Below are 18,041 nucleotides of genomic sequence, written 5' to 3' on the forward strand. Positions count from 1 at the left end.
AAAGCAAAAAGCTTATCTGGAAGAGCAGAGTGAAGTTATAACAGCGTAAGACTAATGTAAGAATGATTTGCAAGCAATAAAATCACATCTCCCTGACTTTGTAAGTACAAAATAATAAGCAATATTGAATAATGGAGGCTGTAATAGTCTGGGTTATAAACCCAGTGGTACGTGATTTTGCCATTAGATCTTACCTGAAGGGGATAGATTGGTTTAACACTGATAGAGTTGAGGATTACAGGTATTTGAAATGTATGTGCAGTAAGGGATGAGAGTAATTGCTCAAGATAATTTCCTAGAATTTAACTCAGAATAATCATATGAAGTTGGCAAAACCTCTATTCTTGGATTTTACATCTTCCTCTAAATCAGTGTGAATGTATGAATGCCTCTGAAGGAAGGAGACGTGACTCTTACTGCTGGTGTAATTTTTAAAGTTTGATGAAGAACAGAAGAGCGTGCTGTTAAGAATAAATCATCCCTGGCAGAGAAATGGGTAGGATGGTCTTCAAGTTCTTAATCATCTCTGATTTTTGTAACTCTGTCATTATTTTCGTTAATTAACTTTGAGTGGGTAATACAAACATCACATGTCTTCCAAAACTAATATTACTACTGCCTGCTATTTAGTCTGTGGAACTGAAAAAACCCCAAACAAACAAAAGTGTTGGTGACACATAGGCAACAACTTCATTGAATATTTATTTATTTGAATGGCTTTAATTGGACGTCATCTACAGACTCACCATATTGTACTGAGAGCCTGTCGGATTTCACAAGCTGAGCAAGGCCAGGGCTGCCTAATGCTGGGAGTTGCAAGGAAGCTCCCATGGAGCAGTTGGGAATGCTGTAATGCAGGAGTTGCCGTTCTTACCTGGTGCATACCTAGAGGGCTTGTGGCTGCCAAGGGTGTCCTGCTGAAAGGAGAAAGAGCTGAGGGCCGGACCACTGGTAGTCATTTGAGTTCCCATGGCCCTTTCACAAGGGCACAGGTGCTTAACCCAATAGTCCTGGCTACCTTCCAAGTGGAGTAATTAAATTCTGCATTTCTAAATTCCCTCTCATTGTAGATGATTAGATGTTCTTCACCTTTTGGCTTGAAACTTGGCTGGCTAAACAACAGTTTTTCATTATAGCAGTCTTTACTTCAAATTAGGTTATATTATCCCTGAATATAATGTACGTTATCTTAAGTGTACCAGATGTTTCAGGAAAGCAGTGTACAAGGTAGATCTATGTTTTTCTTCTTTTTTTTGATTGATGTTCTTTGCTGTGCTGAAGAAGGCTCATTTGCTGGCTGTTCCTAATTGCTCTCTCAACTCACAGGCCTTGTTGAGACTGTATGATCAAATACAGTTTATAAAAATATTTTAGATCTTTGCTGTATCCAGGAAGCCCTCTGTTTGCCTGTGTGTGCAACTTTCATCTGAGTTGTGTAGTCAGTGAAATCTAGGGCATCTCTGGAAGTTTAGTCTTCAGCGTATATTCAGATGTTCACCTGATTATTGAGACTGCTTAATACTTTGCAGAAACAAGCTTGTAAACAAGGGAATCTGTTCTACATCTCCTCTAAAATATGGCTTGCTTTTTAGTGTGCCGGTAACTTCTGTTCAGGTACTGGAGCCTAAATAATTGATTTTTCAGTGTGTGCTGTTACACAGCATTTTAAAAAGCGGGCTATATTGTCAATGCATACTGTGATTCTGCAGAAATTGTAATTAATGACTGGGGATATCCAAAAGACATATGAAGTAATGAGAGTGAATACATGGTTTAAATCTGAGAAGTTAATTTGTGGATAATACGAATCTTTGATATGGATAAAATTCGGATTAGTTCACTTAACAGTTCACCTAACCCTAATGCTACCTAAATTTAGAACTTGTGAGTGTTGCTGGCCTGTAATCAGAATATGTTTTGCCCTGCATAAAATGGAATTATATTAGTCAATTCACATTAGCTAAGTCTGAATTCTGTGTCTGGTTGGATTTAGTTGCACCCTGCTGATGACAGAGCTCCGTTTGGCTTTTTGTTTGACCTGGATATGTGCATCTTTCTTAGTGCTGTCAATCTTCTCTTATGTTGCTCAGCATACTGTGACTGAAAATCCAAGATCTATAGCCCTTTATTGAATTATGGAGTACGTATCTTGTACCTGTAATATTTACCTTTGGGCATTAGGACTGTTTTTCCTAGAAAATAGCCTGGTGCAGGGCTTTGTGAGAGTTTCTTATTCTAACCTCTCTGAAAGCTTACAGGAGGGGAAGGAACAAGAAGACATCCAGGCATACCTTTGTGGGAAAGTCTTAAAAAAACCCCAGTAGTAGTAATGAACGTATTTGCACTTTTTTTTTAAATTATTATTAATTTCTTGTAAGTAATTGCATGGGAGTCTGTTGAAAAGGAGGATCCTACCTGTGTGATGGACTGTAAATGCACATTCTGTCCCCTTTCTCTATATTAGTTCTAGAGGTCTGCGCTAAACTGATATAAAGCCTTTTTATCCTGGACTTGATTTTGTTGGTATGCGAAAAGGGAGAGTAATAACAGCATCCTGTCTTTCGTCCTTCTGGATGAGGATTAATCATGATCACAGCTGCAGAATAATGCAGATCTTAGCTGCTGGGGTTGGAGGGGGGGAAGGGACGGACAGCAGAGAGAGCAAAGGACATAGGATGTCTTTAGTTCTGTGTGCCTCTTCTACCCTCAGAAGCACTGCATTTAATGGACAATATGCAAGAAGCAGATTCTTAGGAATTGTTTTCCTTCTGTTGACTAAGTGCATCCCCCTGTATTTCAATTTATGCCAGAAGCGTTCGTTGACTTCATGTTCGCTATTCCTTACTACAAGAAACAGCGCAGTACTGTCTTCAGTGTGGGAGAGCAGTTCATATCAAATAAAGGCACAGATCTGCTGTTGCCCCAGCTTACCTTTTTTTCTTTTGACTAATTAATTTTTCATGCATGTTAAATTTTTTTCCTTTAATCATAGGGAATGCATTCAATTTGCTAGTAAGACATGCACACACAGTTTTTGAATGGCTTGCTTATTTTCTTGATGATGCATTAGGCAATGGGTGCTGAAATGCTGTTAGTTTGAAGGTACACTGATTTAGACCAGTGACTTTTACTGTGTCTCTGTAGATAGCCGCTAAATGCCTTGCAGGTCAACTGTTTTTGAAATGGATAAAAGTGTGCTAATTCCTTCAAGGTAAATCAGAAGGATTATGACATCTAGGAAGAAGCAACTGCCAGACAGCTCACAAGCAATATAACTAGGACTGACCCAATAGCATCTCTAAAGCTTCCAATAAAATTGCCTGAGGAGTCTGCCAAGAAGCCAGATGCTGCTGCTGGAAAAATACCTTCTGTAGCTTGGCATTTGTCCTATAATTGCTTCCAAGAGAGAATAAACTGTAGCATGACAGTAGAAGGTGAATGGTTCCTCACTGCATCCTATGTGGGTTATTTTAAAAAATGTTTAGAAATTAAGCGTGGCTTTGTGATGCATTACCACTCGTGCAGGTCCATATACCCATTTAGTTGCTTAAGAGTTCCCCATCTGAATAATCAAGAGCGTCTTTTTTTGTTGTTGTTGACATTCTAGCCTGAAAATGCCTTGATTTTTCTTCTTCTTTAAGTAATACTTTTTACAGGGTCCCTAACCTGAGCACTTAGGCTTTGAATCTGTAAGTGCATGCATATATGCTTATGTAGACCTCTCCAGTTGCACGTTCATAACAGAGTGGAGACTAGTGTGTTTTCCTGTACGGATATTTCTCTGTATGGAGTTATGATACAGAAGACAACATGTGGCCTGTGCGGTTTCAAGAGTTAGATTGTTGGGTGGGGTTTTGTTCCCCCTATAGCATATTTTCCAGCTGTAGGAAGAGTGCTGTCTTTTATCATTTATAAACATTGCTGAATCCTACCCATGAAAAGAAAATGCAGAGAGCCTGACTTCTTATGGGAGGTGCTTCTGCACTTTTAAAGTGGTTAACATTCTTACTGATTTAAGCAGAGGCATTTGTGGGCAGTTTATGACATAATCAGATACAAGGTACTGCATTCACAATGAGATGAAAACAGGTAAGTGAATTCAAGAAAATTATCTGTGGTTTGAAATTTGTCCAGTAAAATCTAGCAGCTGTTCTCAAATCACAGAATCATAGAATAGTTTGGGTTATAAGGGACCTGAAAGATCATCCAGTTCCAACTCCCCTGCCATGGGCAGGGACACCTCCCACTAGATCAGGCTGCCCAAGGCCCCATCCAGCCTGGTCTTGAATGCCTCCAGGGATAGGGCAGCCACAGTGCTTCTATTTGGTAATGTTCACCAATCTGCCTTCTCTTCGTCTTAGCCAGTTGTGTGGAATTGCCTGTATGAATGGTCACTGGTTTGAAGACTGGAGTATTTAAACAGAATTGTCAAAAGTATTTTTGTAGCTAAAGCTTGTTTACTATTTAAAGAAATTGATATTTGTTGATTGTAGAACAAGGTAAAGATAATTGTTGCTTGTCTGTGTAAATTCATACTTACAGTCCTGGAAAGTTTTTTTTTGCTTTTTCTCCTTTGCTTTGCTAGTCAATGAACTTTGGTAGAAGTCTGGTGGTTGGGTTTGGTGTAATAAATCAAAAGGCTGTTTACAGAGAGGTGAAGTCCTCTGATTAGTTTTCCTAATACTTAACTGTCAGGGAACAAGGGCTGAGTGTTGAAAAATAGCAGTGAATAAAGATCCTGGCATAGTGGGTTTTGGTTGTTGTTGACATTAAGAAAGTTTGCTTTGCTTTGCTGTAATGTCAGGAAGCATTCAGAAAATTGAAGGCCATGATGTATAGGTTAACTCGTGTGGCTGAACAAATCTCAAAGGGACCTGGAAAAGCTGGTACAAAATTCACGTCCATTAAGAAAGCCAGTATAAAGCATCCCTTCAAGCCATGCTTCAGATTTCCAAGTGTAGCTTAAGTTGGATCTTTTTTAAGTATCATGCTCTATTTTATTTAAAATGAATGAGAGAATAAGCCCAGTTCAGTCTTCTTTGCAATATTAGGAAAGTAATCTTGAAATTAAAAAGCTGAATTAAGATATTCCTATAAAGGACAGGAGATGAATAAGTTGCCTTCAACTTACTGTGCCACTTAAAAACATGCTGAGCTGTCCAGGATGTGAGACGTTTAATTCCATAACCTTTTCTTCCAATTAGAAGGCGCACATTCTGATTGTGAGGAATTTGCATTTAAATATAAAACGTGATGTCTCTGACATTGCTTTTACCTTCTCTCTGGTGATGTTTGTGACTGCATACTTCTCCTTCAGTGTGATGATTGCACCACTGCACTTTAGTAATCATTTAACAGCTCTAATTACAGAATACTGTGATCCCAACTGTGTACTTTGTCCTTTTTCCCTTCTTATTCTCGCTCTGTTCTGTGTTCCAGAGGATCGCAAAAGAGCTATTCTGCTTTGCAAAAATAGATTTCAAAGACCCTGTTTTGGTAATGTACAGGTTTGCATTTTGTTATTACTTTAAGAGTTAATGACATTGAATTTTAGACATACAGGGGTTGGTTGGTCTGGGGCTGTTGACATCAGTCACGCCGGCATAACTTCACTGACACTAATGCAGATACACTAGCATAAAATTGGTGTAACTCCAACTCCATTAAAATCAATGGAGTTATACCAATATAAGTCAAATGTAACGCTATTGATTTTGTGCTGGTGTGACTTTATTGGCTTTAATGGAGGTGAAGCAGTTTTTCTGCTAGTGGAACTCAGATCGTGGTCAAGCTGTGCCTGGGTAGTATTTGTGGCAGTTGTGAACTTTGGTTCGTGTTTGTTATTGCATAGTATTATCAGAAATTCTTTTCTTTTCTGCTTCAGTGTCAGCAATGTGGTAATCTGGGAGTAGTAAAGTCCTGTCATAATGGAATTTATATAGGAAAAGCATTTAGGTAATTCAGTTTCATTGTAATAAGAGTGAATCTCTAGTCCAATCTGATCGTCTTCCGATGTTATCTGGTAACATAGCAGCCTTTCAGTGTTGGAGGGAATGATGTGAAGGTTTTAAGCCTGTTCCATTCAGTGGCAATGCTTTTTTAAATGTAATACTCTACAAAAGCTTACAAATACCACGTTGAGTGGACTTTCGCATCTCTGAGTAGGAAAAAAACACTTAAAGGAACAGCATGTGTTTTATTAGTACCCCGCAGAATGCGGAGGAGGTTTAACTCATTTTCAGCTCCCTGGGCTGGAGCTGCATTCCCTACTACACAGGTAGAGGAGAAGCAAACACGTACCTGTGTTCTTCCCAGGGTCCGATGGGAGAGTGCAGGGAGGTCTGGGTGTGTTAAGCCTTTTCCAGGACCGAGTTGTTTCATTCGAGGCTGCAAATGTGTTTTTCCAGCAGACTCGCATGCTTTCTCCTGGAATTGAAGGCATACAGTGCTACCACCACCTGTTTTAGTAATTGTAATTTCCATTTTGATTTCTAGCCTCTAATTTTCTGTGGTAATAGATTTGGGATTTGATTCTGTCCAATCTAGCCTTGCAAGACTGCTAAAAGTAATGCTACTTGCGATGCCTGCTGATGCTCCCAGGCATATACATAGCTCAAAGAACAGGTAGGTGTTAACAAAACCTGTGGAAGGGATTTGGCAGAGTTGAAGCCAATACCTGGTTATTGGAAAATAGACTGAGAACAGCTGGAGGGACCACAGCAGCACTGGAATTACACAGCGTTAGCTCTGGCCAGCAGTAGAGCAGAGCACAGGACAGCAGCAAGTTCTGGGTTCTCGGTGCTGGGTGGTTGTTGGGTTGTTTTAGTTTTTTTTAAGAAAAAAATATTTTACATTGTGATTACAGTAATTATTTTAAGAGGATAAATTTCGTGTTGAAAGCATTGAAGAAGAAAAAATAAGAATATTTTTATATCGGTCTGTAGTGACTGACTCAAATCTGGCTTTTTTTTTTTAAATATTTTAATATTCTTCCTCAGAGAAATTATGAACCAACATCATGTATTTTTTCCTAAATGCAAAATGGCATAATTTTGAATATTTAAAAAATCCTGTTACAGCAAAGTCGATTTCTTCTGTGTTGCCTTTGTTTCCAGTGTTTATGTCTTCTATAATATAAAATAGAAACTGTAATATTAAAATGAACAGTTAGTAATTTCCCATTAAAAATGTTGATGAAATCAATTAATTTCTGTGAAGAGCGTATTTTAATCCAGTCAGCATTTTATATGAGTAGAAAATTGACAGCACTTCTGGTGAATAATTGGTGAGGTGGAATGTAGTACTCACCACTACATGGAGTGATTTCCAGGAGGAATTTTAGTAATTATTCCTGCTGTCATTGGAAGACTAATAAACATCTTACTTTGGAGATATTTTATAGGTCAGTTTTTTTGGCAAGATGCACTTTTGGTGGTGAATCAGCTTCAGTGATGTTATTTACACCATTTGAGGAACTACGTGGCATGCCTGAAAGATGCCCTTAGAGATAGAATAATGAAGCCTATTGTAAACCAAAATAAATTTAATAAAATGTGTTATTTGCCTTAGTTACACGTAGGTGTTTTTAGAAAACACGTTTCTTGTTTTCAGAAGGTAGTACATATTTTATACATACAATTAAACAAATAGCAAATATTCAAAGGGAAATTAAATGTTGTGGTTTGAGGACCAAGTAGTTTTCTGATGTCAGAAGAATTGAAGAGGGTTTATTTGGAATAATCGTCCTGGTAACTCGCTACAGACGTAGTACAGTCAGAATAATAAAGCACAGAAATATCGTTCCTTCACCTTAATATATAGAAAATCCATGGTGGAGAGGAGTACTTGCTTATTTTAGATCAAGCCAAGCAAAGTATGAAGGTGGTTGTGAGTCTTTGCAAGCCGTTGTAAGTTGGGGAGGTGGCAGGAGAAGGGTGCTGGGTCTCAGAGAAGCGTCTGCAGTTTGCTAGAGGGGAATCAAGAAGCTAAACTGGGCATTTACCTTCACCACGTCTGCTGAGGGAATGGCTTTTTGGTAGGATCTCTGTGCACGTGAACAGTAAACTTCCTTTCACCTTTACAGGGTACAGAAATAGTGGTAAGGAATGGCAGGAAAAGTAGGGATTGACATGCTATGCAATGACAGAGTCGTTCAACTTTGTCACTAGAAGCAGTTTATTATGCAGTTCTGTGGGTAAATGACAAAACTGGAGAAGAGAAGCCAGTCACATGCAACGTCACCGATTGTTCTTTGCAGGCCAGCCAGAACTGTAATGCACTTTGTTATAGAATTTCCTTTAATGAAGTATCTACATAGATGTCTTCTCCTGTTTGCTTTTCTCTTCCTTGTCATTTTCTCCTCTGTGTCAGTAGCTTAAGCCTTCTCTTCTACCTCGTCATCCTCCTTTTCTGGTTCTTACTTATAGGCCTTATTAACTGAAATACTTCAGTTGGTTTTGCACCAGTCCCTTGAGTTTGGAGTTAGTGTAGTGCCTTCTGTAAAAGATTAATACTGTGATACCAAAAAGCTTCCTGCAGGATGTTTGCAAGACCTGACCATTAGGGAAATGAGTTGATGAGTACAAAATGATATGAGCAGCTCCAAAAATTTCATGGCCTCCTCTCTCTGGAGGATATAAACGGCACTGGTGGCAAGGATGGTTTTTTCCACCATCTGTTTGTATGTTGTCACACAAGTTCTCTGTGTTGGGATTCATGGTCATATGAGAAGTTGATGAGTAATATTTTTCTTAGTCTTTCACGCTTGAACTGTTCAGTTTTCCCAGATCACAGCACTTTTAAAATAATTTTGTCACCTTTATTTTGCCCTTTTAATCTGCTTGGGCTTTGTTTCACACTTTCATAATTGTGGGCATTAACATTCCCTGAGTCTATGGGGTGATTTGGAGAAAAGAAAATTAATTGCAAGAATTCAGAGGTATAAAAGCATGATTTGGGGATGGTAGCATGGTTTTTGTTTTGTCAAATCAGGGTGTGGGAGGTACCCATCCTCTTGGGAAGAGCCTGTCAAATCCCAGTTTGGGGCTGTGGAGAACTTAAATACCTAGGGAATGCCAGGGCTTAGTTACAAATCCTTTCTAAGACTGCTTTTCCTTTACATAAGCAGATGGAAACTGGTTTCAAGGGGGGGAACTTCTTAAGTATTGAAGCCCTAAAGAAAATTAATAAATTCATGTATTTTAAAGCCAGAGGGGAAGTATTATGATCATCTTGTCTGACCTTCTTCATAACTTGGGCCAGGGGAAGTCGCCTATTAACCCCTTCATGAGCTCACTCAAGCGTGGTTGAAAAGACAAATGGTTTGACAGAAATTGTGTTGTTTTACAAGCGCGTAGGGGAGGCTGGTGGAGATTGTTACTAGTTTTCTTTTGCATAAAAGGTTCAACCTGTTCTAATCCTAACCGCAAAGTGAATTTACAAAAATGTTCCTTCACTAAGGCTTTGGGTTTTATGCTGGTATAGGAGTAATACAGAACGCAGGCTTAAGACTTCACTTGGAATTAAAAGCCAGTTAATTCCCGAATGCGCTGATTGTGTTTCTGCTGTATCCACTTAATAAGGGAACAGAAAATGTCAGTATTTTGTTAAAATGAAGAACTCTGAATCCTCTTTATGAAAAGCTGAGGCATGCACATAGCACTGTAATAGCTGGAACAGTAACAAAGCATGCAAGATCGTTAGAGTTGGATATGTGTAAAGTGATGGATTTTTTTTCTTTAAATGCAGCTAACAAAATTTGTCTTTAGAACAGGAAGAGAAATGTGGCAGGACTGATCAAAGAAAATAGCATCTCATTGATAAAACACATGCTGCTGTACTTCCCACAGTTGGAAGAGCGTAGTATTTTAACGACGGTGACCTAGATTGGAGGAGACAATAAAAGCTGTTGCGGTGAAGAGCAGATTGACTGCCATTCTCATCTGGGTAATAAATGGCTGAAATATGGACAGTATATGAAAGTTTACTAATGTAGCTTACATAAAGACCTATACTTTTGGAGGAATTGTCTCTGTAGCAAATTCAGTTTGAACTATGGCTTGCATCTGACAGATGTTTATGTGCTCCTTTACAAAGATACCTATTACTTTATTCAAGGATCTATGAGCTTGCGAGAGTATGACCTGATTAGGTTTTAAAGTAAATCAATATCTGAACCTGTCCAAAAATAGACATGCATTCATTTCAAAAAATATTACTGAGTGGGATAGCCTCGAGGGGATATAGCTTTTCTGGAGAGTTTCAAATGAGATAGCAGTCATATGTTGTTATTTTAAAATATTCAGTGCCATTCAGATGCTGCTATTTCAGCTTTCCTGTTGAAAGTAGCTGACAACAGGAGATGACATTCTTGATTCTTTGGACCCAAAGCAGTCTTCTAAGATATAAGACATTAAAACTTGCTTAACTCTTGACCCTGGGGGTATTTTGTTTGGTGTTGTTTTTTTCTTTTTTTTACTTTGTTTGTTCTTATTGTAAATGGACCTGTTATAATTTTTTTCTTTTGTTAACTGGTCCATGTTAGTGCTTCTTGCAGAGTTAAAGATTTAACCTTTACATAAATATAAATACAAATTCTAGAAAAATAAACAGTCAATCCAGCTGTGACTTGAGAGATGCTGTAAGCAAGTGCCATTGAGCTGTAAAGACTGATGCATCCCTACTGTGCTGTAAAACTAAATATTATTAAATTGGGTTGCGTGCAGGGGGAGGGGAAGGAGAATGGGGGTTGTGAGGGACATCTGTTCTCTTCAGCGCTTTCCTCCCTGTTTGCTGGGGGGATTTCAAGCGTAAGTGAAGAGTGAGTCTGTCAGTGGTAGGGTGAGATGGTTCCTTCACAGCACAGTGAAATGCGTTGGTCCACGCCACGCCAAGTGGTCAGTGCACGTGGTGTCCGACTGTTACTGTGTTTGGGGGAGAGACATCTCCCTGGCTGTGGACCTGTCCAACGGGCGCTTCAGATCCCAAAAGACTGTCAGTTAAGGGGCTGATGCCTTATTCCTTTTCTTTCTCTGATCAGCCTTAATTTGCTTTTTCCTTTTCAGATATTTTTTAACAAAAAAAATGTTAATCAAAATATTTTTAGTTTATGCAGGTATTCCAAGAAGGGCGTGTTTAGCAAGGACTGCAACTTTGATTTGTGAGTTGCTTTATTTTTCCTCCTTTTAGCTGTGTGGCACTTAAGCAAACTCCACAGAGGAGGAACAGGGAGTTTTGTATTTCAAAATCAGTTCAGCAGATTTTGAAAAGCTATCTTTCAGTATTCCATAATACACATACAGATTTGAAGAGCTTATTAAAGAAAGCTTCTGACACACTTCAGCAATATTAAATCACTTCAGACGGTGCACGGTGGTGTAATGTTGCTGAAGCATTTTAGAATGTTAAAAGAGCATGGATTTGAAAGCAATAGTGGGTTCACAGCCCTTACTGTGAAAAGTGATTTAAACTGTCAAAATTATTTGAGTGTTTGCAGTGTATTACTTTCTTAAATTACAGAGAAGCAACATTAGTAAATAAATACAGCTGTAGTTAATCTCTGGCCAGCTAACCAGCTGATATGCCGGGTTAATTTCTTTATTAAATGCTTATTTAATAACTGGGCAACTGTTCAGACGAGCCAGATGGACTTCACTGTAATTGTGCTAATAATGAGAACTTTTTCACAAAAACAAAGAGCAGTAAGAAGATGCATTTAGTGAGGGAACATCACGACAAATGGCTTCAGGACAGTCTGGTCCTCTGCCCTTGACAGACTGGCTGAAGTAAGTGGCTCATTCTTCAAAGCAAGAGGGACCAGCAGTAAGAATCGTAGTGACAGCTTATTCTTTGCTCAGTTGTTTATTTTCTGTGTATTCTTTGTGGCCCATATGTCCCCAGTCCTACTTGCAACCTTACAGCCTCATACTGCTCCAGCACATTTCTGCAGTTAACTGCTGTGGGTTTACAGCTGGCACATTTGTGTATCTCCCAAACAAATATATGTTATGTAAAGATGTAGTTTGCTCCTTAAATGTTATCTTTTTTGCATTTATATTTTGTGGAAACTGTAAGGTTTAATAAAGTGTATTTTTGGAGGTTTTTTGCAAGAAAAATTACAGAGTAAGTGTCAAGAATTACAGTGTTGTTTACATGGAGGCAGATTCTTTTATAGTGGAAACATTATCATAAGCAAGAGGGGTGGTGAAGTATGATGTTCTCATTACAAGTAATGAATACATTTTTCATTTGTTTTTATTCAAGTAGGAGAACAAAAGTGTTGAAAGAACACTAAAAGAGCATTTATGGAGTAAAAATTTGAACTTAATGTCTGACAATATGTTTTTACTTTGGAAGTGTTGCATTTAAGAATTAAGTCCTTGCAGAATTTTTTTGTGTTGGTGGCATTTCTGGCTACTTCTCAGATCATAGTCTTTGTCCTCCAGCTGCTGGTCCAGAACTACAGGTCTTCTGTACACCTTACGTGGTGTCTCGAGCTTGTGAAGACATCACAGATATTCCAAAACATCTCAGACAGGGCTCGATGACTGTGTTTAAGCATCTAAAGTTGTGGGTAGTGGACTCTGTAGGTGGAGAACTTCATAGGTTTCTTTCTCAGTAAGCTTGCAAAGGTTGAGCTTTTTCTATGTTTTGAATTCTGAAAATGACAGTTACTTGTTGTTTCCTTCTTTAACAGCACTCGAAAGGAGTGAATGAGATGAACTGTTTGGGTTATAGTATCTGAAAGGCTAAATTATTCTCTTGGAGAGACGTTCTAAATGAGCCTGACCGAGATCCTGGATCTGTGTGAAGAGGACTAAGAATATAGGATGTCAACTGAGACAGAACTTCAAGTGGCTGTTAAAACCAGCACAAAGAAAGACTCCAAAAAGAAAGGTAGTGACTCATTTATCTTTATTCATATGTATTTTGTACTTAATCAGCTCTTGTATCAACCACCTTTTATGCATCTCTGATTCTTCTGTCGTGTGCGTGCTTAGTGAAAGTAAAATTTGTTAAGCCTAGATGAAGTCTGGTATTGGAACATGGAATTTGATTCTCTGACATTAAAATCTATATCCTATTGAAGTGTATTTTAAAATGTAAGAAAGAAATTACGCATCAAAGTTAATTAATGTCTAATCTGTATGTCGACTGCAACTGTTTCACAAATGGAAATGCAATTTAAAAATTACTGTTAGACAAAGATAACAAATTTTTTTTTTGATAAATAAGTTTTCTTCTAAAGGCTTTGTTTCTACTTTGTTTTGAACTAACCAGAGCATAAATGCACTTTCTGTCACTGGAGGTTGAATCTTATTGATACTTTGTGAAGTTAGCCATCTAGAAATAGATTAATTGTAATCTGGTAAAGGAAATATAAACAAGAAGGAGGAAAACTCAGAATTAGGGAGAAGTTATGAATGAGTTGGTTGGATAAGTTTGTATTTGTATTTACAATTTTGAATGAGATCGTAGGGCAGTTCTTTGGATTGACAAGTGTGAGAAATAGAACTATATGAATTTTGTGCTTATGAATAGGAGTACTAAGTATTTTTTTTTAGTAGGGCCTTTTTGTCGTTAGATTTTTATTAGCCATTTTATTGCTTGTGGTTTTAAGTACTGATGAACTTGGAGGGCAAGACCTTGAGTTCTAGTAGTAACTCACGTTGTTCTGTGTCACTGTCTTTCATTTTTTAAAAAAACTTATGTGGATAATGAAAGTGAGATTGAAAACAAATTTAGTATGAATTGCTCAAATAAAATAAGAAAGTAAAGCAAAAAAAATCATAACAGTTCTAATACTTGAGGCAGCAAAATTTGAGCTTCTGTGTGAGCTTTTCAGTTTGTCATTCTATTTCTTTTTGTGGGTGTGTGATATAGCCATTTCTGATGGGGTTTTTTACATTTTTTAAGACAAAAAAATGTTAATCTTTGCTTATATATCTGTATATAAGCAAATTTTACTCATCTTAGATATCCAAGAAATAGCTTGTTCAACTTCCTGACAGCTGTACCTTTTACTGTAGCAGTTCTACCAACCCAGTGGTTAAAGCCTTGTGTTTGTTTTAGCTTTTGTATCAGAAATCTTTTTATTATAATTTTTAAAAAGAACGATTAAAAAAATTTTAAGTGTTTGTTTGAGAAGATGGTTTAGAATCCGTATGACTACACTAGGCCTGAACTCACAAGGAGAACATGATTCATTTAAGATATAAAACTGTAGTTTGTAAAGGCAAAAATTGGGGAACTTTGATATCGATGAGAACGTGATCTGAGAGAGATACTCATTAAGGCAAATAAGGAAAGTAACAGTGGTGTGGTTGTATGAACGCTCAGTATTTTCGGGGAGGGAAGAAATTAAAAAATGCCAGTTCTTTGCGGTACGGATACTATCTTTTTTATATGTCTTCTACGTTATTTCTTCTGCTGAAGGGTGAAACTTTTGAAAACAGCAAACAGCCATTTTAGGAACTTGATATTTATGTTAATAAAATTCAGCATCCAACTTCTAGAAACATTTTCATAAATCATAATAACAGAATGCTTCTCTGCACAAAATCTGATTCTATCCTCCAAATGGAAATTCTGAGAATTACCTTTACTGATGAGAATTATAAAATGTTCTGTGGCAGCAGTCAGACGTCATGCAGCATTTACAGCTGTGTGAAGATCTGAAAGGGGCAGTGTATGGCAGTAGCACATCTCCAGAATTAATCTTGTTCTGTATTTTATGTGCAAGTCTGAGTGCATCTGATCACATCTAGCCATCCAAAGCCCTTGTGGTACAGGGCTTTATATAGGCAAGGTATACAATTCAGACAGTGTTTCCTATTCAAATCCTATATAATGAAAGTCAGGAGAAACTTGGTGTGCTCATTTACTTGTCATTGAATTGTATGTATTTGCATATCTTTCAGTGAATGACCCTTCCTCTCTATAGTCTAAATGATGGACGTGTGAAAAACAAGGAATTTTTTTCTACTTCTTTTTTCCCCAAGTTCATTAACTGCAAGGAGTGACAAGTAGCAAGTGGTAACATGAAGTCTCTAATGTTACTAATCAATGAGTTTGATTATGCAGTGGAACTCTGAGTATTCCCAAGAAATTAATCTTTGCTCTATAAACAGAAATTTCAACTCCAATGTATTTCTGATTAATCAGGTTTTGTTGTACTTCTGCAAGAGCCATGCAATCACTTTCATTCAGAACAGGGAGGAGCCTCTTTTCCTGTATTATTTACCATTCTGGTAGTTCCGCCATCCGCAGTTCAAGGCGCTGCGCTGAGAAAGGGCAGTAAGTTTGATAATAACTTCTTAATGGAATGACTGTCTCACTGTTGTATCCCATGCTGAAGATCTGGGCTGACTGAAGGGGAGTAAGGATTAGGATCATAGAATCAGAGAACTGATTTGTAGGAAAAGACCTTTGAGATCATCGAGTCCAGCTGTACCTGTCCACTATCTCTGAACATATCTCTGAACACTTCACCTGCTCATCTTTTAGGTACCTCCAGGGATGGTGACTCGACCACTTCCCAGGGCAGCCTGTTCCACTGCCTGATAACCCTTTTGGATATCTAATCTGAACCTCCCCTTGTGCAAGCTGAGGCCATTTCCTCTTGTCCTATCACTAGTTACTTGAGAAAAGCAAATCCACCTCACTACAACCTTCTTGAGAAAAGCAAATCCACCTCACTACAACCTTCTTTCAGGTAGTTGTAGGCATCGATAAGGTCTCCCCTCACCTTTCTTTTCTCTAGGCTATACAACTACAGTCCCCTCAGCCACCTCTCATACACTTTGTTCTCCACCCTCTTTGCTAGCTTCATTGGGTGGAGTTAAAGCTCGGGACAGCGTTCTTTCTTTATCTCAGCATGTCTTCTGTGTAGCATCAGCTAAATCTCAACATCTCTCTGTATCTGTGTAAGGATATAGTAAGGTAGTTGTCTTGTTTGCATTGTTGAAATAATACTAATCTTAATTCCTAAGATTTGTAATATATATAAATACAAAACATGATAAAATGCTAGAGAAATGCAAACTTCTATTCTTACTAAAGAACTGTGGCTGAAGAAAAACGGTGGTTATTCAGATGATATGACTTGTACATTTGTATTATAGTGCCAGTCTTGCGTTAAAGTCACTGTATTATCATTAGTTAAGCAAATAATTAAATAACCTGGATGGGTTAGAATACAGGTCCTGGAGGAGTCTCGTGATATTCAGGAAGGGTGAATGCAAAGTCCTTCTGCTGGGACGGACTAACATCCCTGCGGTGAAGTGGGATGTGTGAAGTTCTTTTATGATTTCTTACAATCGCTCCTAGGTGCTGTGGCATAGATTTCTGTTTTCTTGGTGACAGGTAAATATCTTGATTTCTGCTGCAGATGGGGCACGCAGCACGAATGCTCCTGCAAAGTTACGGGTCTTACCAAATAGTACTTTTATGTGTTGGGAAGACGTCTCTCTTTGTATTTATCCAGTTCTCTTACAAGAGATTATTAAAACGTTTCTCATGAGGCATGGTGCTTTTATGGCCATAAGCTTTCTAGTCATAGTCAACTCTTTAGTTTCTCTCCATTATCGTCAGAGCTGGTTTATAAGACAGTATTCTGTTTCAACACTGAAGGATTATTACTATAGTTAGGACATGAACTTACATACAAAATTCTCTCAGAAGGTGGTATTTAAGTAGAATTGCAGCCACTAAATTAACTCTAATGTACGGTAGCTAAGTTCAATATTAACACGATTGTATCAAATTGTAATTTTATGTTTTAACATTATCACCCTGGGTAATCTTAAAAATAGGCTATTAAAAATCAAGTTCTAATTTTGCCTTTTATTTAGTCAATATTGGTCTGATCTAAAATTCAATGGCCTTTAGAAATGCTGCATAGTCATAGTCACAGCATAGGATAGGAGTTTTAGCTGCCTTGAAGACATAGTCATGAAAACAGAGGTGAGCCAAGCATCTCCCTTCCTGTGTGCATTGTGACTTTTTGCTCTGTGTACTGTGAAGGTACTTATCAATTCACCATGAGCTCCATGGCCCTCCTTTCTGCACCTTACTCCATCTTATGAGCTTACAGCACATTAGATGCTGTTGGAGAAGATTGTATTTTTCGTGTCCTGCACCTTCAGCCCTAATGTTCATGCCACTCTTGGCTGATGTCTACTAGTAACTGCATTGTAATTACCTTTTTTGAGAACTTGCTCAAATTTTAAGACACATCCTGAAGAGGTTTCATGTTGCTTTCTAAAAGGAAATAATTCAAAATTCTCAGGAGATTTAAAAAGCTGTGTTCTAGGACTTTTTGGTGGTAATATTTTGTCTGTGTCTCACTTTGCAAAAAATAATGTCTTTTTAAGAAGCATTTAGAGAATTAATGATTCAAATAATGTTCTTAGAGGCTGGATCAGGGTTTTTTTCCCCCGTTTGCTTATGTCGTGTTGTTCATTGAGAGGTAAAGAAACATTACGTGTTTCTACTATTCAGGATAGGAAATCTGAATTTTTTTATTAGTCAGAGTTGCTAGAAACATAAACCATGTTTATCTTGTATTACATGGAGGGAAAACCATTTTATAAGTGTACATGGATTATTGAATCAAATTGAAAACATGTACTTGAGCCTACTCAAACTAAAATTGATTCTGTAATCTCTTGGGGGAAAATGTTTTGCATTGATGGTGAATCCACTCTGATAACTGCCTCGGAAAATCCTGTCTTGCAAAATTAACTTACGTAGGAAGCTGTAATGGCAAGTCAGTAGAGAAGTGAGCCAGGCTACCAAATTTGAATGCAGATCTGCATCTACTTCTTGATGACACCAAGCTGAGTAGTGGATGACACCAAGCTGAGTGGTGTTATCGCCACACTGGAAGGACGGGATGTCATCCGGAGGGACCTGGACAGACTGGAGAAGTGGGGCTGTGAGAACCTCATGAGGTTCAACAAGGCGAAGTGCAAGGTCCTGCACCTGGACAAGACAATCCCCATTTTCTGTACACGATGTGGGATGATGTGATTGAGAGCAGC

General features: G+C 38.1%; 1 protein-coding gene across 3 annotated transcripts in view; it reads left to right on the forward strand.

The window, feature by feature from the left end:
* Positions 1-18,041, forward strand: part of DAB1 (DAB adaptor protein 1) — a 449,364-nt gene that overhangs the window by 309,884 nt on the left and 121,439 nt on the right. For 2 of the 3 annotated variants that reach the window (XM_009569159.2, XM_009569158.2), the window contains exon 5: positions 12,695-12,894. In XM_009569159.2, coding sequence (XP_009567454.1) covers positions 12,828-12,894 — 67 coding nt within the window. In that variant the 5' untranslated portion in view covers positions 12,695-12,827. Of the gene's footprint in view, positions 1-5,423; positions 5,497-6,495; positions 6,625-9,767; positions 9,946-11,104; positions 11,159-12,694; positions 12,895-18,041 lie in introns of those variants that run through there. The other variant, XM_054073181.1, reaches the window with a different exon arrangement.

The sequence above is a fragment of the Cuculus canorus genome, chromosome 8, assembly GCF_017976375.1.
Source record: "Cuculus canorus isolate bCucCan1 chromosome 8, bCucCan1.pri, whole genome shotgun sequence".
Lineage (NCBI taxonomy): Eukaryota > Metazoa > Chordata > Aves > Cuculiformes > Cuculidae > Cuculus > Cuculus canorus.